The sequence below is a fragment of the Balaenoptera musculus genome, chromosome 13 (genome assembly GCF_009873245.2).
Source record: "Balaenoptera musculus isolate JJ_BM4_2016_0621 chromosome 13, mBalMus1.pri.v3, whole genome shotgun sequence".
Lineage (NCBI taxonomy): Eukaryota > Metazoa > Chordata > Mammalia > Artiodactyla > Balaenopteridae > Balaenoptera > Balaenoptera musculus.
In genome coordinates, this window is record NC_045797.1 from 32065392 (window position 1) to 32089869 (window position 24478).

Sequence of the window (24478 nt, forward strand, 5' to 3'; positions counted from 1 at the left end):
TGCTATTTCTAAAGAAAAGTAGTACTACCTTGAGTAAACAAAAACCACCAAATAGACGCATCCCTACCCATTCGTCCTCACGAACCCGTTTCTCCATTCCCCAGGTGTGCTCACCGGCCCTGGTACTATCCACCAGGTGGTGCTGAAGCAGGTGGTCACGCTCCACTATCTGAAGTCATTCCCAGTGGAGCCATAACACCCTTGGTTTCCCCTTGTCTCCAAAATCGCGAGCTGTCAACTGACTTCATGCTTAATATGCAAATCTAAACTCTGCGGGTGTCGCACCAGGTGCCCTGTCATTAATCTTTTGACCGATCCCTCTCCTTGGCCACTGTCACCACCTATGTATGCCTTAGAGCCATGTCAGTTACCTGTGACGGGGTTAATAGCTCATCCTACAAGATCTATGTAAATATATGTGATTCATTACACGGTGTCATTCTTGAGACAAGGATATGCATAATGGAAATAAACACCCACGAGAAGATGTAGCTCCTTGACTATATATTGGTTATTTTCTGTTTCTTGCACACTTTCTTAGCTCAGCATGGCGTGCAGTCCACATTAGATAGAATTGCGCCTTCCCTCAGCCATGTCCCCTAAGCTTTGGAAAGACATGTTTCCTGAGATTAAAATCACTGGCTAACGGTTTCCTGCCCCGCTTCGCGGCTCCCTTTTGCCTTTCAGCCTCCTCCTGCCTCGCTGGGGCTCGATCTGCGAGCAATGGTATCCGCAGTCCTTCGCTGACCGAGGGGGGGAGTCCAGATTCCGAGGTCTCGCCCTTTGGTGTCGTGCCACTTAAACCCAGGACCTACCCCCTCCCTCCCAATCCTCTCCTCCGCCCGCCCCGCGCCGCTCTAGGAGGAGTCAAAATGTCCTCTTCCCCAGCTGGAGGGGATTGTAGTGCGTAAACAGGATTAACTCTCTCCCACCCAGCTGCGCTGAGCAGCCCGCGGCCTGCGGGCCGGAGCGAGCCCCCTGGCGCGCGGAGGGCGAGGCACGGGGAGCGGGGGATGGTGGAGCTCGGGACCTCGGAGCTGTTCCTGGGGCGCGCTTCCTCGCCGAGGGGGGCGGGGGGTCACCGCCTCGGGAGCTGCTTCTCGGAAGCCGGGGCTGACGGCCGCGACGACTCTGGCTCCTAGCCGCAGCCTCTCTCCACCACCTCCCTCTCCCTCCGCGCGCTTCCTCTCCGCCCACCGCGCTCCAGCCGCCGGGTCGCAGCCAGCGCAGTCCTCCGCCCCCCGGAGCCGCCGCGCCCGCCCGCCCGCGCGCAGACATGGGGGACCTGCCGGGCCTCGTGCGCCTCTCCATCGCGCTGCGCATCCAGCCTAACGACGGCCCGGTCTTCTACAAGGTGGACGGGCAGCGCTTCGGCCAGAACCGCACCATCAAACTGCTCACGGGCTCCTCCTACAAGGTGGAGGTGAAGGTTAAGCCCACCACGCTGCAGGTCGAGTGAGTGCGGGCGCGCGCAGCGGCTGACCGGCCCCACTTGGGGTACGCGGGGTGGACCGAGGCCCCCCCGGGACAGCCGGAGCCTCTCCTGGGCACCTCTTGCCTCGCACCGCGCCCAGCGTGCCCAGGAGGTTGGCGGGTGGTGGGGGGGGGCGGGTATGAGGTCAGCTCTCTGCACCCTAGGTCCCCTCCTCTGCCTTAACGCTACTCTCTCCGCTGTTCTCGTTTCCCTCCACGCCTCGCGGGGGGGGATGTTTAAAACAGCGACAGGAAGCCAGGAGTTTAGGGGCTTTTTCTTTCCTTGTAAAATTTTCATCCCTTCTGTGCAGCCATCGGCGCGGACCCGCAGGCGGCCGGGGTGGGGCAGAGGGGAGAAGCTCGCCGCGGGGTTCACTTACCGCAGCCCCGGCCCTCCTCTGCCCCGTTCTGTGAGGCTGAAGGAAGGAGAAAGGCTGAGGAGTGAGGTGTAAAGTCGGGGGTGGGTGATTACTGGGGCTCCCTGAGGGATGCTCCCGACTCCTCCATCGACCCTTATGAGCCTGGGACCCCGGGGCTGGAAGAGCAAGACGGAAGGCAGCCTCCTCTGCTTAGGCCTGGTTTCCCGGTTTTCCCTGCCTGGTGTTTTTCTTTTTCTCCCGAATTGTCTGTTCAGCCTGGTGATCAGCAACATCCTTACAACAAAAGGGTGGGTTTTTTTATACTTATTTATTCGTGGCAGGGTTTATCTCTTCTCTGCTACCAGAGGTTGATGCATCCAGTAGGCTCTGGCTGGAAAGTCGGTGTAGGAGGGTGCAGTAGCTTATGGGGAAGTATCCAGGGCTGGAATCCTTTACCTCTCAGCTTCCACGTTAAGCATGGTGTGAAGTCTAGTGTGGAAAGAGGAAATAAACCATCCTGTACTGTATCTACCATTTGCTGAGCTTGGGAGGTGGGGTGGAGAGGGCTTTGAATCCACCTGACACCTTTTATAGCTTAAGTGTCCTCCAGTAGTTGTTAATTCAACAAGCTTGTATTGGCCTTCTAGGTGCCAGGCTCCAACTGGACGACCTAGAATCAAACCTGAGTTGTGTCTGATGCTCTTGGTCCATTTCCTTGTCCTCATCGCTGACAGCTCCAAGCACCCATTATCCTCACATTCCGCTGTGTTCTGTGCATCTGGTGATAATCCAGACTTTTTCTTTCCCTTCTTTCCCGGCAACCCCTTCTACCAAGTTATCTGTTCTATTTCCTTCAGGATACTTCTCTATTTTTCAAGTTAATCTAAAAACAAATTTGAGTTAACGATAAAACTATTTTTTTTTTACACTTTAATTTTATCAAAGTTTTTCAGTGCCCTGACCCAGTGATTCTCAAACCTGAGTCTACATCGGAATCACCTGGAGGGCTCGTTAAAACACATATGGCTGAGCCCCAGCCTAGATGTAGTAAACTCTAGTTTACTACATCTAGAGTGGAGCTTAAGAATTTGCTTTCCGATAGGTTGGCAGGTGATACTGATACTGCTGGTCCGGGGATGACACTTTGAGAACCATTACCCTAACATGAAGAAATGATGCCAGTGAGAGTTTTTGGTGTGTGGCTGGCTTGAGGAAGAGTACCCCAAACTATGGGACCCCCTGATTGTTGGAACAGAAGAAAAAACCATTAGAGAACTAGTTCAGTGGTTCTCAATCCTACCTGTGCATTAGAATCACGTATGCAACCTTAAAATAAATTTTCTAGTGCCCAAACCACACCCCAGCCCAACTGAATCCTATTCTCTGGGGTTTGAGATGGGGTGGGTATAGGTACGTTTTTAATAGCTCCACAGATGAGAAACTAGCGAGGAAGACCATTGACAGAGTCTAATTCAGCCTTGTGCAAGTACTTTGGATGAGAATACTAATGTCAATCCAGAGAGATTAAGTAGCTGATCTAGGGTCACATGACTGGTTAGCTGGGAAAGTCAAGCCCCCTAGACTCTCAGAACTTTCTGCCACACCACAGTGTCTCCGTTAGCCACACCCTATGGGGTTTCTGCCTAGAGTTGTGGTCCAGACCAGGGCAGGGTGCCTAAGCTAATTCCTACCATATGTGGTCAACTCAAGTCCATTGCAGGAACATTTCCATTGGTGGTGTGCTTGTCCCGCTGGAACTGAAGTCTAAGGAGCCTGATGGGGACAGAATCGTATATACAGGAACATATGACACAGAAGGTGTGGCCCCAACCAAGAGTGGAGAACGGCAGCCCATCCAGATCACCATGCCGGTAAGGCCTACTTGGGATTGTTGGAGTGTGGTGCCAAGGCAAGTGGAAACCATGGAAAAGAAAATATGAAACATTATTTCAATTCATGGTTTCATATTCGAATATATTTGTTCATAATGTCCAAGTACAGTTAATTAAATGATCCATGCTTCTCCAGTGACCAGTTTCCTAGTAATTTCTTATGTGGCAAAAATTTAATTCTCTCCCTACATTTTTGTAATCTGTTCCATTGATCTGTCTACACTTATGCCAAAGCTGCATTGTTTTAAATACATTGCTTTTACAGTATGTGTTTGTGTATTTTGTAATTGGCCACCTTACTGAACTTGCTTACTAAAATCCTTCATTTGACGATCTTGGGTTTTTCAGGTAGACAGTCATAATCTACATATAATTGTGTCATTTTTTGATTTTTTTTTTCTGGCCTTCCTGCATTGGCTAATGTTTCTAGAATAATGTTGGCTACTAATAGGGGTAATCCTTGTCTCCAGGGTTTCACTGTTAGATACAATGTTAGTTTCAAATATTTATTATGTTAAAGCATCCTGTTTCTAGTTCACTAAGAGGTATTTTTTTTTAATTGGGAGGTGTGTTGAATTTCATCTAATTCCTTTTCCCATCTACGGAGAGAGTTTTTCTCCTTTGATATATTAATGGAATAAATATAAAATATACTTTGAAATACTAAACTTCCCTTTATTTCTTAAAATAAACCCTACTTAATGTCATTTATTATTTGTAATATATTACTACATTCAATATGCTAATATTTCATTTAGGGTTTTAAATTTTTTGTTTGTTTGTTTGGTTGAGTTATCAGCAAATATATAAGGATTTCCTATATATATCAGGCACTGGGAGAAGAGTGGTGAACAAAACAGATATCCCTGGCTTCATGGGGCTTCTTATCTAGAGGAGGAAAACATACTTTATACATGATTATCAATAATAAAGTAGATAATTGTTATTATACAACATGTACTGAAAAAGTAGTGGTACCCTTGGGATATATACCGGGGGTCTTAGTCTAGCTCAAGATTTAGGGGATGGCTTTCTTGAGAAAGAACTAAAGATATGTAAGAGTTGAGGGAAGAGGGAGCACTTGAGGAAAAAGGAGGTACAAAGATCAAGAGCTGGGGCAGAGCAGGATGTGTTTCAAGGAATGAGTAGAAACCCTATATAGCTGGAGCAGACCGTGAGGCAGAGACTGACTCAAGATTAAGATGGAGTTAACACAACACTGTAAATCAACTATACTCCAACAAAAATTTTAAAAATTAAAAAAAAAAATAAGGATTAAGCCGGAGAGGAAAGTAGGGGTTCGATGTTACAGGACCTTCTTTCCTTATCGAATTTATCTTAATGCCTGTGGGAATTCATTGAAGGTTTGTAAGTCAACTTTGGTAAGCAATTTACATACAAATTGTATGTAAATACATTAATACACCAATTTAAAGTATTCAGTTACATAGATTGTAACTACCGTATAATCACCACCCCAACAAAAATATAGAACATTTCTGTCATCCCAAAAAATTCCTCCATGCCCATCTGTAATCGATGCCCCCAGGCTTAGCCCTCTCTGACCTTTTTGTCTCAATAACTTAGTTTTAACAGTTCTAGAATTTCATGTAAATAGAATCGTAGCATTGTGCCTGACTTCTTTCACTTAGCATAATGTTCTTGTATAATGTCGTCGTTGTAGCATAATGTTGTCACATAAATAGTTGGTTATTTTTATCACTTAGTATTCCATGGGAAGGATATACTACAGTTTATTCGTCCCTTCACCAATAAATGAACAGCTGGGGTGTTTTCAGCTTTTGAGGTTATGAATAAAGTTGCTATGAATATTTGAGTATGAGTCTTAGAGTGAAGGTGTTTTCATTTCTGTTGAGTAAATACCTAAGAGGAGATTTGATGAGTCACATGGTAAGTACATGTTTCACCATATAAGAAATATCCAGACTGCTGTACCATTTCATATTTCAACCAGCAATGTATGAGAATTCCAGTTACTTTACATACTTAATTATATATCAGTCTTTTAAATTTGGAAATGCAAAAGACCTAGAAGAGCCAAAACAATTTTGTTTCATGGTCTATAATGTAGTCTTTAAATCAGATAGCCTAAATCTTCCAGCTTTGTTTACTCAAAGTTATTTTGACTATTCTAGGCCCTTTGCATTGTTGTATAGATTTTAGAATAAGCTTGTCAATTTCTCCAAAAATTGGGGTATTAATTGGGTTTGCATTAAATCTATATGCCAGTTTGGAAAGATTTGACACTTTTCTACTGAGCCTTCTGATATATGAATATATCTGCCTATTTAGGTTTTCTTTAATTTCTCTCTATAATGTATTACAGTGTTCCCTGTACAGATTTTATACGTACTTTGTTAAATTTATCATTAAGTATTTCATATTTAAATGGTACTATAAATGGTGGTTATTACTAGTATATAGAAATAAAATTGATTTTTTTCTATATTCATCTAGAATCCTGAGGTCTTGCTAATCTCCCTTATTAGTCCTAATAGTTGTTTGGGATTTTCTTTTGTAGAATCCCTAAGCTTTTCTATGTATGATACTTTTTTTCTTTTTTTTTTTAATATTTATTTATTTATTTATTTTTGGCTTCATCGGGTCTTAGTTGTGGCATGTGGGCTGTTCGTTGAGGCTGGGCTCTGTAGTTGTGGCGCACAGGCTTAGTTGCCCCATGGCATGTGGGATCTTAGTTCCCCGACCAGAGATCACACCCGCGTCCCCTGCATTGGAAGGCAGATTCTTAACCACTGGACCACCAGGGAAGTCCCTCATTAACATTTTATTGAGGATTTTATATCTGTGTTCCTGAGGAATATTGGTCTATGGTTTTCTTTTCTTGTCATTGTCTAGTTTTTGGTATCAGAGTAATAATACTAGCTGCATAAAATTATTTGGAAAGTTGTTCACTCTACTGTTTTCTGGAAGAGTTTGTATAGAATTAATATTATTCTTTTTTAATGTTGGATAGAATTCACCAGTAAAGGCATGCATTTCACTTTGTCTAAAGGTTTTTAGTTACAAATTCAATTTCCTTAATTGATATTGGGCTATTCAGGTTTTATTTCTTGAGTTAATTTTTTAAATAAATTTATTTATTTATTTTTGGTTGTGTTGGGTCTTCATTGCTGCATGCAGGCTTTCTCAGTTGCAGCGAGTGGGGGCTACTCTTCGTTACGGTGCACAGACTTCTCATAGCGGTGGCTTCTCTTGTTGCAGAGCACGGGCTCTAGGCATGAGGGCTTCAGTAGTTGTGGCACGCAGGCTCAGTAGTTGTGGCTCGTGGGCTCTAGGGTGCAAGCTCAGTAGTTGTGGCGCACGGGTTTAGTTGTTCTGTGGCATGTGGGATCTTCCTGGACCAGGGCTCGAACCCGTGTTCCCTGCATTGGCAGGCAGATTCTTAACCCCTGTGCCACCAGGGAAGTCCCTTGAGTTAATTTTTGTAATTGGTCTTTGATATCATTCACTTATTTCATTAAATTGTCAAATTTGTTGGCACAAAGTTGTTGGTAATAATCCTCCACCATCCTTTATGTCTTAGGATCTCTAATGATGTCCACTCTTTCATTCTTGATATTAATAATTTGCCATTTCCCCTCACCAACCAGTCTAGCTAGAGATTTATCAATTTTATTGGCTTTTTCAAAAACCCAGCTTTGTTTTCATATGCTCCACTGACCCATTTTTCTGTTTCATTGATTTCTGATCCTATCTTTTTTTTAAAGTTAGTTTTTATTTGTATGTTTGTTTGTTTGTTTATTTATGGCTGTGCTGAGTCTTCGTTGCGGTGCATGGGCTTAGTTGTGGTATGTGGGATCTTAGTTCCCCGACCAGAGATTGAACCCAGCTCCCCTGCATTGGGAGCCTGGAGTCTTAACCACTGGACCATCAGGGAAGTCCCCTGATCCTATCTTAATTATTTATTTCCTTCTTTTGTTTGCATTAAGATATTTTAATTGAGGCTATACACACACACACATACACACAGAGTAAAATGATCTCTTTGTATATTGTACAGTTCGGTTTTCCATAGTTGGACTATATGCACCTAAGTGTGCATTTCTTTGAATCTTTTCTTCTTGGGGCTCACTGAATTTCTTGAATCTGTAAGTTAGTGTTCTTCCAAATTTGGGTATTTTTAACTGTTATTTTGTTTCAAATTTCTTTTCAACTTTATTCTTCTTGTAGTTCCTCAATTACACATTGGACAGCTTGATATTATCCCACAGATCTTTACAGTCCTGTCCAATTTTCTAAAAGAAAAGAAAATTGGTTCTTCAAATTAGATAATTTCTATTGATGTATACTCAAGCTCAGTGATTTTTTTTTCTTCTGCCATTCCCAGGCTACTCTTGTGCTTATTTTCTGAAATTTTTTCTGTCATTGTATTTTTCAGCTCTAGAGTTTTTTATTTGTATTTTCTATAGTTTCCATCGCTCAAGATTCCCTATCTGTTTGCTCACTGAGACCATGTGCCCCTTCTTTGAACATATTTATAATTGCTGATTTGAAATACTTGTTTGGTAGATCCAGTATCTGGCCCCATTTAGAGTAGGAATGACTTTTTTTTCCTGAATGTAGGTCATGCTTTCCTGTTTTGTTACGTGTTTGATAATATTTGATTAGAAACTAAACATTGTAGATAATATATTATTGATTCTAGTTTCTTTTATTCTTCTGAGGACTAGTCTCTTTTTAAATTCTAGCATGCAGTAACATTGCTGGAGGCAAACTACAAATTCTGTCTTCTCAGCAGGGCAGCAGCTGATATCTCTGCTTAATTTTTTTTCGACTTCCAGTTGCTGCTTTTCTAGCCTGGTTCCCTTGTTCCAGTGGAGTTTAGCAGTCAGCCAAGGAATTGGACAGTTTATACTAAGATTTTGGGATCCAACCACCCTGAGGTTCCTCTAAATTTCCAGCTGCTCTGCCAGCCCTGAGCCCTTTGCTTTGACACTTTCAAACCAGTAAGGCTCCAACTTCTCAGGTTTGGGAATGCATTCAATTAAAAAAACAAAACAAAAAACAACAAAAAAAAAACCCAGTGAACTTACAAATTTTATTCAGCATAATTTTCTCTTTCAAGAATAAAGTCTTCTCTTAGACAAAACCAACCCTGCTGACACCTTGATCTGGGACATCTAACCTCTCAAACTGTGAGACAATAAACTTCTGTTGTTTGGAAAAGGAAAAAAAAAAAAAGACTCTTTACTGGTTTGTCTGCTTTTTCAAGCAGAAAAAGCCCCCCTCCCACCAGCCCATACAAGCAGTTAGGGAAGAATTATGGCAGAGTTATAGTCAGATTTTGGGTCTCACCTCTTCCGTAGCTCTCTTGTTTCCAGGATTTTCTCCCTAAATTTCCAGCTGCTCTGCCAGCCCTGAACACTGTCTTCTGCCACTTCTCACAGATAAAGCTGCCATTTACTTGGGCCAGAACTGCCGGGGGATTGGGGAGTACCCTCAAGCAAAAAAGCCACACGGACAATTCTTAACTGTTATAGTTGAGATCTCTCAAGTGTAACTCTGGTTTCTGTCCTGCTTTTAGTTGCTTTTTTTGTTTTTTAATTAATTTATTTATTTATTTAATTTTGGCTATGTTGGGTCTTAGTTTCTGTGCTAGGGCTTTCTCTAGTTGCGGCAAGCGGGGGCCACTCCTCATCGCGGTGCGCGGGCCTCTCACTATCGCGGCCTCTCTTGTTGCGGAGCGCAGGCTCAGTAATTGTGGCTCACGGGCCTAGTTGCTCCGCGGCATGTGGGATCTTCCCAGACCAGGGCTCGAACCCGTGTCCCCTACATTGGTAGGCAGATTCTCAACCACTACGCCACCAGGGAAGCCCTAGTTGCTTTTTAAAGCCTTCAAATAGTTTTTGTTTATATTTTGTCAGATTTTATAATTCTCTATGTAAGTTTCACCCACCAGCTCCCCATTTTAAAAAACATTTCAATGTAGGACTTCCAGTTCCTGGTAATGTGACAAGATTTGCATGTTGTTAAAATCGGTCTAGTAGCAATATGTAGATTGGAAGGGGAGATAGGCAAAGGACAATTAGAAGGTTCTTCACCGTTGAAGATGTGGTGTTAGGGTTAATAACTTAATAAAATGAATTGGGCACATTTTCATAGTTTGTGCTCTGAAACAATTTACATAGCATAGGATTTAGCTGTTACTTGAAAGTCTGACAGAATTTCCCCATAAAAGTCAGGATCCAAAATAATGGTATTTGGAAGGAATATCCCTAACTTTCAACTTAGTCCATAATGTTTGCCTTTGGGGGGCTTTGAAGATTTTATTGAGTCAATTTTAGTTGTTTTTCTGAGGAAATCATCCATTTCTACAGAAACACATTTTAAAAGGTATTTTTAGACTTCTAGGAAAATATTTGAAGATCACACATCCAACAAAGGGCTGGTGGATCAAAATAAATCTCTTTTAAATCAAATAAGTATCCTTCTACTGTAGTGTATCGAGAATAGCATATGTAATTAGAGTTGAAAGGAAATATTAACTCGAAGCAGAACTGCAAATACTAAAGTTATTAGGATTTTATTTTTGTTTATTTTTTAAAATTTTATTGAAGTATAGTTGATTTACAATGTGTTGATTTCTTCTGTACAGCTAAGTGACTCAGTTATACATATATATAGATATATATATTCTTTTTCGTATTCTTTTCCATTATGGTTTGTCACAAAATATTGAATATAGTTCCCCGTGCTATACAGTATGACCTTGTTGTTTTTCCATCCTATATATAATAGTTTGCCTCTGCTAATCCCAAACCCCCATTCCTTTCCTCCCCTACTCTCCCTCCCGCTTGGCAACCACAAGTCTGTTCTCTATATCTGTGAGTCTGCAGGTTCATAGATATGTTGATTTGTATAGTATTTTAGACTCCACATATAAGTGACATCGTATGGTATTTGTCTTTCTCTTTCTGACATTTCAGTTAGTATGATAATCTCTAGGTCCATCCATGTTGCTGCAAATGGCATTATTTCATTCTTTTTGATGGCTGAGTAATATTCCATTGTGTGTATGTATGTATGTATGTATGTATGTATGTATGTATATATATACATATATATATCACATCTTCTTTATCCATTCATCTGTTGATGGACATTTAGGTTGTTTCCATGTCTTGGCTATTGTAAATAGTGCTGCTATGAACATAGGGGTACATGTATCTTTTCGAATTATAGTTTTGTCTGGGTATATGCCCAGGAATGGGATTGCTGGATCATATGGTAGTTCTATTTTCAGTTTTTTGAGGAACCTCCATACCGTTTTCCATAGTGGCTGCACCAATTTACATTCTCACCAACAGTGTACAGAGGTTCCCTTTTCTCCACACCCTCTCCAGCATTTGTTATTTGTAGACTTTTTAATGATGGCTATTCTGACTGGTATGAAGTGGTCCTCATTGTAGTTTTGATTTGCGTTTCTCTAATAGTTAGTGATGTTGAGCATCTTTTCATGTGCCTATTGGCCATCTGTCAGAATTTTAATGAAAGCCCAAGGGCCAATGAGCTAACTTTAAGTCGTTCATTCTTTCACTGAACTGGTACTGAGCACTGGGTCAAGTGCAGAGGTGGTCACCATAGATGAGACTGTACCCCATCTTCCAGGTGTTCACAGAGCAGGAGAGCAGACCTCCCCACCTTCTCCCTGGAGCCAGTATGGGCTGAGGGGACCAGAGGTATAACTTCCTCTGGTTTTAGAAGGGTGGAGTCATACTTCTTTTGCTATAGGTGTAAACAGAACGCTAGGGAGGAAGATTAACTTATTTTAGAAAGAACTCAATTAAACACTTCTTAGTTGGATCTGTAAAGTGAGAACTTCTACATTATTTTGAATGAGAATGAAACAAAGGTATTTTTTTAACGTGAGAATGATTTAGACTGAGTCATGAAACGAAAGATTTTCTTACTCACCATAAGTCTGGATTGTCTGTCCAGGTACCTGCTAAAAGGTTGGAGAGCCTTTAGATGCTTTGGAAGGATGTTGTAGTGACAAGGATCTCTACGCTGTAACTAATGAATCCTGAGTCCCAACAGTAAAGCCTAGATTCTTCCATATAATTTCCACTCTAGAAGAAGCAGGTGATTGATAGTTGATTGTTCCAACAATGATCGCACAGCGTTTGGTTTGAGCATTGGCCGTGCATTTGTATCGTATTTGTAATAGGCTGATTCTAAGGAAAACAATTGAAATTAGAGGTTTCCTGATCATGTCAGCAGCTCTTATGTTAAATTCAAATGTTCATTCTAGTGGTGAAGCTTTCAGCTAGCCTTCATCATTATCCTACGATGTTTTTAAGTTACCAATATTTCAAACATAAGTTTTAAAAAGTATGGACATACCACACTCTCACAGACAACACCAAAACATTGAAATATCCAGGTAAATGCAATCAATTAAGCAGCAAGTTCCTGGATTATTCAATTTACATTCTTCACCAAGGAAAACATCAGTGGTATGGGTGCCTGAGGAAACGTCTAGAACGTCAGAATTAGAACTGGAAGTTATGAAGGTATTGGGATGCCATCTACTTCTGTAATTAACTGTGATCCCAGGCAAACCTTAATTCAATGGGCCTGTTTGCTCAATGCAAATAGGTGGATTCCACTATCTGAACACTAAGACCACTGTCAGCCCTAACATGGTGTGAAAATTACAAACTTACCTTTAGGGGTGTGGTACTAATTATTTGCTGAAGAAAGTCAGATTCTCAAATACTGTCATTTAGGATCACACCAAATAGGACTGAAATCCCACAAATTTATGTAGGGTTCCTTTCTGGTTGGGCACAAACACACAGAGAAGTGTGGGGATGCATCCCAGCATTTCAAGGGCTTTGCATGAATTTTTTAAAAAATTGTAAGATACCATGACAAGAAATGTGCATAAACTTTTAAAGCACCAGCAATCCCTACATTTTGATTTGGCTCATTTTCAGATTACCTTCCACATATATACATTCTATAGTTGCAATCATTTTTAATACATATTTTGTACAACTTTCTACATATTCATTTTTTATAATTTTAAGGGTAATATAAGACTCTATCACAATATATCATAATGATTACACTCTTACCCAGATATTAGATATATTGATTGTCCCATCATAAAAAGTGCTATAATGTAAAGTTTTGTGCATATAGTTACCTCAATCTGAGTAAAAATATGTGGTCAAAAGAACTGAATCTTTATGGCTGTTCCCACATATGGCCTTTTTGGTGTTTTGTTTTGTTTTTTTTAAGTTGTACATACTATTTTACAATGTTACTAGCAACAAAGAAGTCTACTGGCTTTGTTAAAATTATGACATCATTGAGAATTACTTTAAAAAAATAGATTTTCTAATTTACTTTTCACTATCACAAGAATGAACATTTCTACATGTTAATTTTGTTTCTTCTTGTGTATATTATTCTTTCATGTTTCGTCAATACTTCTGTTGGAAATCATTTTTTTTAAAAATCACAGACTCCTAATAAAGATAAACAATCTGTCATATCTGTCATATTTCTCTCACTATTGCTTTATTTTTATTTTCCATTGTGTAGAAATATAATTACGTTAAAAATTTTCATTTTCTGTTATGATTTCTTCTTTTAAAATGAAGACGGTTATTTTTTCCATAGAGTTGACACTGTATTTTGGTTTTCCCATAGTTTTGGATTTTATGAGATTTAACTTTCCTCTTATTCAAACTTGATTTATATGTTTGTACTGTACATCATTTTCCAAAAGATTTAAGCTGGTATTTAGCATTTTATGAGTCCCAGCAGTAAAGCCTAGGTTCTTAAATATAATTTCCACTCTAGAAGAAGCAGGTGAATGATTGTTCCAACAACAATGATTGTTCAAAGCTGTGATCGCACAGCTTTTGGTTTGAGCGTTGGCCACGCATTTGTATTTTATCTGTAATACGTGATTCTATTACAATTGAAATTAGAATTATTTTTTTAAATTTTTTATTCATTTATTTACTTTTTGGCTGCATTGGGTCTTCGTCGTGGTGCGCAGGCTTCTGATTGCAGTGGCTTCTCTTGTTGTGGAGCACGGGCTCCAGGTACACAGGCTTCAATAGTTGTGGTGTGCGGGCTCAGTAGTTGTGGCGTGCGGGCTCAGTAGTTGTGGCTCGCAGGCTCTAGAGCGCAGGCTCAGTAGTTGTGGTGCATGGGCTTAGTTGCTCTGCAGCATGTGGAATCTTCCCGGACCAGGGCTCGAACCCGTGTCCCCTGCATTGGCAGGCAGATTCTTAACCACTGCGCCACCAGGGAAGTCCTAGAATTATTATTAATTGAAATTAGAGAAGGTTTCCTGATCAAGTCAGCAGCTATAATGTTAATTGAAAATTTCATTCTAGTGATGAAAGCCTTACATATGCTTTAACACTATTTTATGACTTTTGTCAAGCTTAAGTATTGTAAATTACAGACACAACCACTTTCACAGGTAATAAGGAAGTCTTGAGATCCCCAAGTAAATGCAGTTAATCAAGTAGGTGAATCCAGCAAGGGAAGCTGAATTAAAGGTACACCAAAGCAACTTCTTATGAGTCTAAGGTTACCTCAGAGTAGTTTATCAGATTTTTATAAATCATTGGCTAAATGATGCTAGGATAATTGGCTCTTTGGGGGAAACATCACTGCTGTTCTTTCCAGATGCCATACTTCAAAAAGATATTTCAGATGGATCCCAGGGTTATCTGTAAAAAGTCAACTTTGTAAAAAAATGAAAATGAAAAGAATTAATCTAAACCTTAAAGAAATGGAAGAAATCCAAAGGTGAAAATGGAAAACTTTGATTACATAAATGTAAAATTCCTGTTAAACATTGTAAACAAAGTTAAATTTTCCTTAAAAGGCAATTTCAGTTAAAAGGCAAATGATGGTTGGTGAAAAACTTATTTGTAACATGGATGGTTAAGCTGTGTTGCCTCGATTTGCCACTGCCCATGCAGACAGTGCTGCAGCCCTGAAGCTGAACTCAAGAAGTAGTCAAGTGCCATCTGACTTAGATCAGTGGCAGTGATCTCTCTATTCACATGATTCCAGAGGCCCTGGTACAGGGAGTTAACGATACCCAGCTCTAAAAGCTCTCCACCCACACTTCAAAGAGCAGTGCTGACTTGTATTTTAATGTGACTAATTCTCCACTCAGTTCCGCCAAGGAGAGAGCCCAAGTGGAGATTCTGTCTGCATCATGGGAGTCATTATGATAGTCTCTTTAGTAGGCGACTGGGGGGAGTTTAGAGGAATAAGGCAGGGAGGTACATGAGCTTGTTGTGAGGCTGTGTTTGCGCAGGAAGGTGGCCTTACACACGCATTCCCAAACATAAAAGGTGTTTCTCATGTCAGCTCTTTCTAGTATTTTGGCACAATCTGTAGCTTAATATATAAAGAATTCTTAGAAACCAGTAAGGAAAAGAACCATAGGACATGGAAAATTGAAAAATAAGCAAAAAACATAAAGAGGCAATTCACAGAAGAGATACAGATGATCAGTAAGTACATAAAAATGGCTTAATTTCACTATTGGTAAAAAAAAAAAAATACAAATATTGCAATGCCAGTTTTCACCTACAAAATTAGTCAAATATTTAAAAGTAATACTAATTGTTCAGGGCTAGTGTATTTCTGAAATATAATAATTTTTCTAAATTGATTTTTGGATCCTGCAAGCTTGCTGAATTCACTTATTAATTGCATAGTATTTTCTGCAAACAGTTGTTTATCTGTGAATAGAAAGTATTACTTCCCTTTTTTTTTTCCCCTCTTGCCTTAAGGTACTAGCTTAAGACTGCTAACACAGTGTTGTACAGGAATAGTAAGAACTGCTCTCGGTGCTTTATTTCCATCTTATAGAGAAAGGACTCAGCCTCTTACCATTGAGGGTGATGTTAGCTATAGGTTTTTTATTGGTGCCCCTTAATCAGATTGAAGAACTTTCCTTCTGTTCCTAGTTTGCTGAGAGTTTTTATTATGAATGGATGGTGAATTGCCAAATGCTCTTTCTGCATCTATTAATATGATTACATGGTGTTTCTCCTTTATTTTGTTAATATGGTGAATTACATGGATTTTCAAATATTGAACCATCCTTGAGTTCTAAGGATACATCTCTCTTGGTCCCAGTGTAATATCCTTATTATGTATTGCTGGATTTTATTTACTAATATTTCAAACAAATAAAAATTATAAGCAAACTTTATGCATAAAACCATGAGGAATTTTTGTCTGCAATTTTCCTTTACTCGTAATAATATCTTTGTGAGGTTTCAGTATCAGGGTAACAATGGCTTCACAGAATGAACTGAGAAGTGTTCCTTCCTCTGTTATGTAGAACTGGTATTTTTCCCTTAAATGTATGAATTTATCAATGAAGGCATTTGGACCTGAAATTTTCTTTCTGGGAAGATTTTAAACTACAAATTCAATTTCTTAAGGAGTTAGAGATTTAGTGATAGCTTGTGTCTTTCAAAGAATTTGTACATTTTAAAAAATGTATTAGTATAAGTTTGTTCCTCATCTAAGGATCCCACATTGTTCCTAATATAGGATCAATTGTGATAGCATCTCTTTCATTCCTAATATTGGTAACTTGCTTTCTTTTTCCTGCTCAGTTTTGCTGGGGTTTATCAATTTTAAAGACATTTTCAAAAAAAAAAAAAAAAAAAACAGATTTTAGTTTCATCAGTTTTTCTTTACTGGTTTTCCTTTTTCTGTTTCATGGGTTTCTGCTGTTTATTGCCTTTCTTTTACTTACCACTAGACGGGCTACAATTAAAAGGACCGGCAATGTCAACTTTTGGAGAGTCTGTAAATCAACTGAAACTCTCATATTGCCGGTAGGGATGTAAAATGCCGCAATCACTTTAGAAAAGTTTGAGAGTTTCTTATAAAGTTAAGCATACTTGTAAGACCCAGAACTTTTAGTCCTATCTATTCAGCTAAGAGAAATGGAAAACATGTATTTACTACTAAAACTTCAAACAGTACAGGAATAAAGAGGCTTGGAATCCAGTAGGAATTGGTAGGTCACACCACAGTAAAAGTCATAGATGCTTATTTATACTTATTTTATTTACTAAGGAAATAACATCATGTCTCTATCAATATAATAAGCTCATTCTGTGCTCCCAAGTCAGCGGATTTCTAAGTGACTCTGTTCTTGGTGAATTTCACATGTCTCCAGTGGATTTGGGTGGAATGGTGAGTAGAGAGAAGTACTCCGGGGATTCTAGGGCATCTGGTTGTAAGACCACCATGGAAATTGTTTAAAACCAGTTCTTCAGATTCCTCATTTGTTACTGAGCACAACAAATGAGTCTCCTCTCTTTGGAAGCTGATGGGTTCTCTTTCACATTGGTTGTGAAATAAAAGTGTACCAAGCCTTGCAACTTGTAAGAACACTAAGGCAAATAAAACGTCCAGGTACGTAGTAGAGTGTCAGTTTCAGAATAAATAGACTGGGTGGCTTAAACAGCAAATATTTATTTTTCACAGTTCTGGAGGCTGGAAGTCCAAGATCAAGGTGCCAGCAGACCTGGTATCTGGTGAGAACACTCCTTCTGATTCACAGACAGCTGCTTTCTTGCTGTGTTCTCCCATGAAGGAAAGCAGAGAAAGAGAGAGATCATCCCTCTCATGTCTATTTTTATAAGGACACTAATCCCATTCATGAGGGCTCCATCTTCACACCCTAATTACTTCTGGAAGGCCCCACTTCCAGATACCATCACATTGGGGATTTAGGCTTCAACATATGAATTTTGGGGAGCTACAAATATTCAGTCCATAGTAGTGTCCTAAAGCACTCTACACACGACAGTTCATAGATGTTCTTCTCACTCAGGGAGAAAAAAGAAAAACCGTTCAGTACCTTTTAGCTCAATTGCTTATATAAATAATTTGGTACATTGATTATAGTTTCTAGATAGGAATTAGGAAACCTAGCTTCTTGACCTGCTTCTAGCATTAGCTGGCCGCACAATGTAGACCTAGGCCAACTCACTTAACCTCTCTGAATATTAGTTCTTTCATCCTTAAAATGGAGATGTTAAAACCAGTCACAACACCAATGTGGAATGACATATGTGAAAGTAATTGTATTAAAAAAAAGAGAGAGCTATTAAATGCACAGAATCATACCATGTATAATTGCATTACCTGGGAGCCTGCCTGGGTAAATTTTCCTTGGAAGGCACAGATGGGTTGGAAGGGAATGGAGAGCTTGTAGTTGCTTCCTCTGTTCTTCAAGAGGAATGTCAGCTTTGGATAGCACGTCTGTTCTTAGCCAGAAGAGAAGAAACCCTGAGTTAGGTAGAGAGATGCCCAGGAAATAGAACTCTAGAAGGAAGAATAGGAAGAAGGCTAATGGGAAGTTAAAACAACTAAGGTGTGGGAGAGAGGAAGACATATGCCTATTTAGCAGCAGTTAAGTTTACTTTAATAAGACCTTGGGTCCAACATTAATAACAGAGAAAAAAAGTAGAAGCACCTAAACATCCCATATCTTTAGCTGTGACTTGCTGTCAACAGACTTCTATTTTGGTCTCCTGTGTTACTGAGAACTCTTAGATTGAGACTTTATTAATTTTAAGGTCATTCAGGTGTAAGTGTAGTGCCTTAAGGCCTTTCGTTTTTGTTTTTTGCCTGTGGTCGTGATCATCTTTGTTTGTTTTTGTGACCAACTTTTATTTATATCTGTTTCAGAAAAGGTATTGTTTTTCCCACTTACCTAGCCTGATTTCAAGCTGCAAAAGTTTCAAGCCTCAAAAGTTTAGCTGGTGTTTGTAAAATATTTTTATAACTTAATTTAATTCAGTTGCACTTAAAATGTACAGTGTCCTGTGCTGGTCAAAAATAATAAGTCATCTTGGTGATTTGTAAAATGAGATAGCAGTTTATTATTACCACCAGTACCCTATTGTAAACAAAGTTGTAATATTTTCATTAGCATATATGTATCCTTAATAGAATTTAATAATTAAATCCCTAGGGTTCAAGGGATATATATGTTAATTTTTCAGGGGTGATAGATCCATTTCACCACTTAAAATATTCTTTCTGATTATAAAAGTAACATATTTATTGCAGAAAATCTAAGTAGAAAAGATAGAAAAACAATTTCTTAGAGAGCTATTGTTAATATTTCTTCATTTTCTTTTCTCTATACATCTTATTTTGTGTATTTGAACTCATAATGTATAAAAAGTGAAAAGTGTTTTAATCTTTTTTCTGTTAACATTGTAATCATTTCTCTCATCATTAAAACTAAATTCCTGTTTAGTGATTATATAAATTCATAGTACAGATATTCCACCATTTTCATAATAATTTCCTAAAGTTGGATGCTTAAATTGCTTCTGGTATTTGGAAATGTTTGCTAAGTTGATAGGTGAATAATATCTCTGTAAAGTATGTATTTCTTTAATTACTAATAATATTACATTTGAATATTTTTCAGATGTTAGCCAATTTTTTAATGAACTGTCCAGTTTTATCCAAATGTTCTTAGTAGTTCTTACTAGTTAATTCATATAATATTTTATATTAAGGATATTAGCTATTTGGTAATACTTGTAAATACAATTTGGCTTAACATTTTTTCTGATTATAAAAGTAAAATTCAATCATTAAATTTTTAAAGTACAAATAAGTACATGGAAGAAAATTAAACTTATTCCATCAGCAATAACATGTGTAATTTTAATGGAATTAACACTAGACAGTCTTGTTGGTACCTGCGTAGTTCAGGTGACAATATAGAATACTAGAAAAATTTTATTAAATATTTACATTTAGAATTGTTACATAGTATTCCACTATACACATATGCATAATTAATTAAGGATGGAAATTTAGTGTTCAATTTTTCACTACTCTAAACCCTTAAGATAAATTATTAAGATAAATTATAAGTGAAATTACTGGACCCAAGTATGTTCACACCTTTACTTGATACAAATTACCCTTCCAAAAGGCTGTGTAATTCAGTTCCCATTGGTACTATTCAGAATACCTGTTTCCTTGTTGCTCACTAAAAATCCATAGTTCTAATTTTTAATCAACTTTGTTGTATAGTTTACATATAATAAATGTACCCATTTTAAGTATACTGATCAATGAGTTTTAACAAACACATGCATATACTCTTGTAACCACCACCCCAGTCAAGATGTAAAATGTTTCCATTACCCCAAAAAGTTCCCTCTTGCACATTTTCATCAATCATCAATTCCCTCCTCCTACCCCAGGTAACTTGAGTAACCACAGATGTTTCCTGTCAGCATAGATTATATTCTATCACTATAAATTATATGGATATATATATATATATATAAATTGAATCATATAGTACACGTATTCTTTGGGGTCTAGATTCTTTTGCTCAGCATGTCTTTGAGATCCATCACTGTTGCTGCCTGAATCAGTATGTTCTATTGTTGAGTAATAAGCCATTTTACTGATATACCAAAATGTGTCTATCACCAGGTGAATGATGAAACATTTGGGTTGATTCCAGGCTGGGGCTTTTGTGAATAAAGCTGCATATATGTGCACAGGTCTTTAAGCTATGACTCTCTAAAAGGAGATCCTTCATTTTCTTACCTGGGAGAAGATTTGTGGACTCTAGGTATATCACCTACTGTTTCAGGTCAAGCAGATTTCTCAAAGGCAAGCCAAACCTTGTTTTAGGGTCCGATGAGCAGGATGAGGCAATGGGGCAGGATATGATCTTGAGAGCATCTTGGAAAGCTATCTGGGGAGCACCTGATCGCCCTCCTCCTGTAGCAACCACAAGCATAAGGCTCCCATTGCTCACAGCCCTCCCCCACAATGTCTTCTGGCTCCTGACTAGTCTAAGAACCCTGCTAAGTCAGGCCTGGCCTCCTCCCATGACGGCGGGTGGGTCAGAGGAGAAAATAACGACAGGCATCATGCTGTTTACTGCCACATCCCCTAAATAGCTCCAGGAGGCAGTGGCAGGGTCAGGCTACCCTACAGGCCACTTGAGCCCCTGCCCAATGGCCTCTAGGGTATTCTGTGCCCTCCTCAGCTACATGAGAATTGTGTGGTCATGACTCCATAGAATTCCGTGCAGTGTGTGCAGGGCCTACCTTCTGGAAGTAGAATGCAAACTTCTTGAGAGCAAAGGATCACGCCTTATACAAATTTTTCTATGTACGAGGCACACGGTAGGTACTCAAATAGGGTTTTGGGTAATGTAAAATCAGAACCTGAGACATGGGCATGGCTTATAAACACTCAATAGTATTTGAAAGTTAAAGTAGGGTCTCTAACAAGCAAATACTTCCGATAACATAGTTTTCCCTGTAATTGAAATTAACGATGGGAGGGCAGTTGTAGCTTTTGTTTCGTGTTGTTGTGCACATGTTATTTTGTACAGCTATTTTTCGAAAAAGAAACCAAAGACAATCATTAAACACCATTCCCTCTCTTCTCTTCCCAATCTCCCTTCTGTGGCAACCTCTGAAATTCTGAGATTCTAAGAGAAGTTTCCAGAACTTAAATATGGGAAACAGCTACATTTGGGGAGTTATTTGTATTAAAGGCAATATGATAACAAATGCCATGAGTGGGATGGGAATAAGATTTTATAGAGAAATAAATGGTTTACAGACAGGTTTTCAGGAAAATCTCTCTCATAATAAAGGAAGATAGTGCATTAGAGTAAGGGCCTAAGCTTTCAGACCACAAGAGCCTGGAGTGATTACACAGATGACACCTCATTACACAGTACATCTGTTACTAAGTCTAAAGTCATTCTGCTCGCTGCATGACAGGCAGTAAATCGGGAGACAAGTTACTGGGGGAACTTTATCTGGAAAGCCAGCAGACTGAGAAGGTGGCCGACTAATGTCCTAGAGAACCATCTTACCACAGTCAGAATTCAGGCTTCTTTTATACTAAAAGGTGAGGGGCAGGGGGTGAAGGGGGGAGTTGGTTGTTGTAAACTTCTTGGTGCAGGAATCCTTTGTTCTTGCAGCTGTCCACATAGGTCAGGTCACGATGTTCCTGTAAACTTCCAACAAGACAAATGTTATTCTCTGTTCTGCAACTTTTTATCTTTATATGAATGGGAAAGTGTTGTACTCTTAAAGGTCAGAGCCTTGAGAATGGGCTGTCCTGTATATTGCAGGCTATAGGCAACATTCTTAACTCGAAACAAAAGCAATAGAATACAAAGGTTGAAGTAAAAGAAACATCTAATATGGAGTCAGATTTGTTCTTCCCTATTACATCTCTTTCACGAACATCAACTCTTATGTTTGCTCATGGCAGAATGAGGTTTTGATGGGGCGTGTTTCTCTTCCCTCAGTTCACTGACATTGGGACCTTCGAGACGGTGTGGCAGGTCAAGTTTTACAATTACCACAAGCGAGATCACTGCCAGTGGGGAAGCCCCTTCTCCGTCATTGAGTATGAATGCAAGCCCAATGAGACCCGCAGTCTCATGTGGGTGAACAAGGAGTCCTTCCTCTGAAGATGGCGCTTTCTGATGCTGTTGGACAATGTCTTCAGAGATCCACTTTTAGATAACCCAGCACAAGCCTTCACCAAGGCACACCACTCCATTGCTGTCTCCCATTGGGTGCCAATTATCTACTAGCCCTGATTATTCTGAAAGTGTAATTCCCCTCTGATGCAATGTCCCTGACATAAAAGATCATGATGTACCCTGCCCGAGAGACTCCCTTTCTGTGTTCTGTGTTGGTGTTCCTGCCTCCATTTGTTCTTGGTCATGCTGGTGACCACTTGGAGGCGCTCCATAGAATCCGCAGGCTGTGTCCCACACTTAACTTTTCCACTGAATGCTGTTTTGTTTCCAAGTTGAGTGCTTCCCTCTTTTTTGTTAAATGTTAAATAAAAAATAACAATGTGCTTGGGTTCCATCCCAAGTGTGCAAGGGTAACATGTAACTTGGGATGTTTTCCAGCTGTGTCAAAGTAGGCTTTGTGAAAATGTGATGCAAACAGCAGTCAGTGGGACTCAAGTGTTGTGCTTTCTATAAACAGCTCGGCTATTTCAGGGAAGAATAATGACGAAAGAAAAGGACAAATATTTAAGAAGTGTTTATAACGTATTACAACTCAAATAATGTAAGGTATTGTGCTGTGGCCTAGTGGAAGTGGGAAAGAGCCTTGTGTGGACCACTGTTAAACAAGGTGACCAAAGTGACAGGGTTAACTCTTTGGCAAGTGACTGTTGTGTCCAAACAGGCATGCTGATGGCCTCCCTACGTTCCCCTTCACTTGAACTTTGTAAAACTGTGTATGGAACTATAATCAACTTTTGATATTTCTTAATAAAGGCATTGAAAATCATCCCTGACTTGCCTTCTTAATTTGGGCAATATCTGTCTAGCAGGTGGACCTCTGCTCCAGGCCAGCTCTACTAAGATTGCTACTGAATCCAGGCTGGTACTGCTCACCACACAACAGGCCAGTAAATCAAGAGATGAGGTGAAGGGGCACAGAATAACGACTTTATTCGGAAAGCCAGCAGACCAGGAAGATGGTGGACTACTGTCCCAAAGATGAGAATTTAGGCATCTTTTATATTAAAAGGGGAGGCAGTGTGGCTGTTTGTTGCAAACTTTTTGGTGCCGGAATCCTTTGTTCTTGCAGCTGTCCACGTAGGTCAGGTCATGATATTCCTGTAAACCTCCAACAAAACGTCATTTTTCTCTTCTGCAACTTTTTAATCTCTGTATGATTGGGAAAGTGTCACACTTTTAAAGGTCAGAGCCTTGAGAATGGGCTATCCTGTATATTTCAGACTATAGGCAACATTCTTTTACCAAAGGTGCAGAGCCAGCATGACAAAGCACAGGCAACAGAGCGCAAGGATTAGAACTAAAGGAATAGATCCAATATGGAGTCAGGTTTGTTCTTCTCCGTTACAAGACCACCGTCTATGTTGCAGGGTGAGGGGGATATACCTGGAGTAGAATTAGCACACTTAACTCATAGATCAATTCTGACCATTAAACAGGGAATACTCTACTGGCTGCAACAAAGCTAGCACAGGCTTGGGCTCTTGGTGGACGATCAAAAAATGCTTGTCCATATCCTCTCTCCATTCTTCCTTCCAGGGTGACCCCTATCAGCCAGCTATGTAGCTGAGCAGCTTTAGGATGTGGTGCTGTAACAGTGCATGTGCATCAGGATGGAGACCTCCTTGCCTGCTCCCAGGCACTGCAAGGTACCTGGCACAAAGCCTGTACTCCATGTAGATTGAGGATGAATTCCCTTAGAAGCAAAGAAACATTCTCTTAAAAAGTAACAATATTGTAATGTTCACTTGGGAAGCACAAATCCTATTGGGTTGGAAAAAGTTAGTTGGGGATTTGTTTTTTTGCTGCCTGTGAACGTTCCATGTAAGAATATGCAAGGTTAATGGGACTATTGCAAAGAATCAATTTCTTGTGGAAATGAATTTGGAAGGCTGGCCCCAAACCCTCTGCACCTGTGTTACTTACCTGCAATGAGGCTGTGCTGCCAGCAGGGCACAGTAATGCCTTGGATTTGGGCTAATCAGGAGAGGTGTTAAAAGAGAGAAGTATGCTTCTCAATTCACTTGTTTTTCCAAAATGATAGTGTTGGGCTTCCCTGGTGGCGCAGTGGTTGAGGGTCTGCCTGCCAATGCGGGGGCACGGGTTCGAGCCCTGGTCTGGGAGGATCCCACATG

The 24478-nt window shown here is 39.8% G+C and overlaps 1 protein-coding gene and 1 long non-coding RNA gene across 3 annotated transcripts; one reads left to right on the forward strand and one right to left on the reverse strand.

The window, feature by feature from the left end:
* The first annotated feature begins 875 nt into the window (after positions 1–875).
* Positions 876–23112, forward strand: CNRIP1 (cannabinoid receptor interacting protein 1). Its single transcript, XM_036873407.1, has 3 exons — positions 876–1455; positions 3553–3703; positions 22107–23112. The coding sequence occupies exons 1-3, from the start codon at positions 1277–1279 to the stop codon at positions 22269–22271; spliced, it is 495 nt and encodes a 164-aa protein (XP_036729302.1). The 5' UTR covers positions 876–1276; the 3' UTR covers positions 22272–23112.
* Positions 14003–21791, reverse strand: LOC118906112. 2 transcript variants are annotated; one of them, XR_005022416.1, is made up of 4 exons: positions 20375–21791; positions 17930–18109; positions 14329–14466; positions 14003–14042 (listed from the first exon to the last, which is right to left on the reverse strand). It is a non-coding gene; the product is annotated as an uncharacterized LOC118906112 (long non-coding RNA). The 2 variants fall into 2 exon arrangements; XR_005022415.1 differs by having other exon boundaries at positions 14329–14480; positions 20375–21790.
* Positions 23113–24478: the final 1366 nt, after the last annotated feature.

Coding starts and splice junctions, on each gene's coding strand:
- CNRIP1 (XM_036873407.1), top strand. CDS start 1,277: ATGGGGGACCTGCCGGGCCTCGTGCGCCTCTCCATCGCGCTGCGCATC. Junction 1,456..3,552: donor CCCACCACGCTGCAGGTCGA/GTGAGTGCGGGC, acceptor AGTCCATTGCAG/GAACATTTCCATTGGTGGTG. Junction 3,704..22,106: donor CCATCCAGATCACCATGCCG/GTAAGGCCTACT, acceptor CTCTTCCCTCAG/TTCACTGACATTGGGACCTT.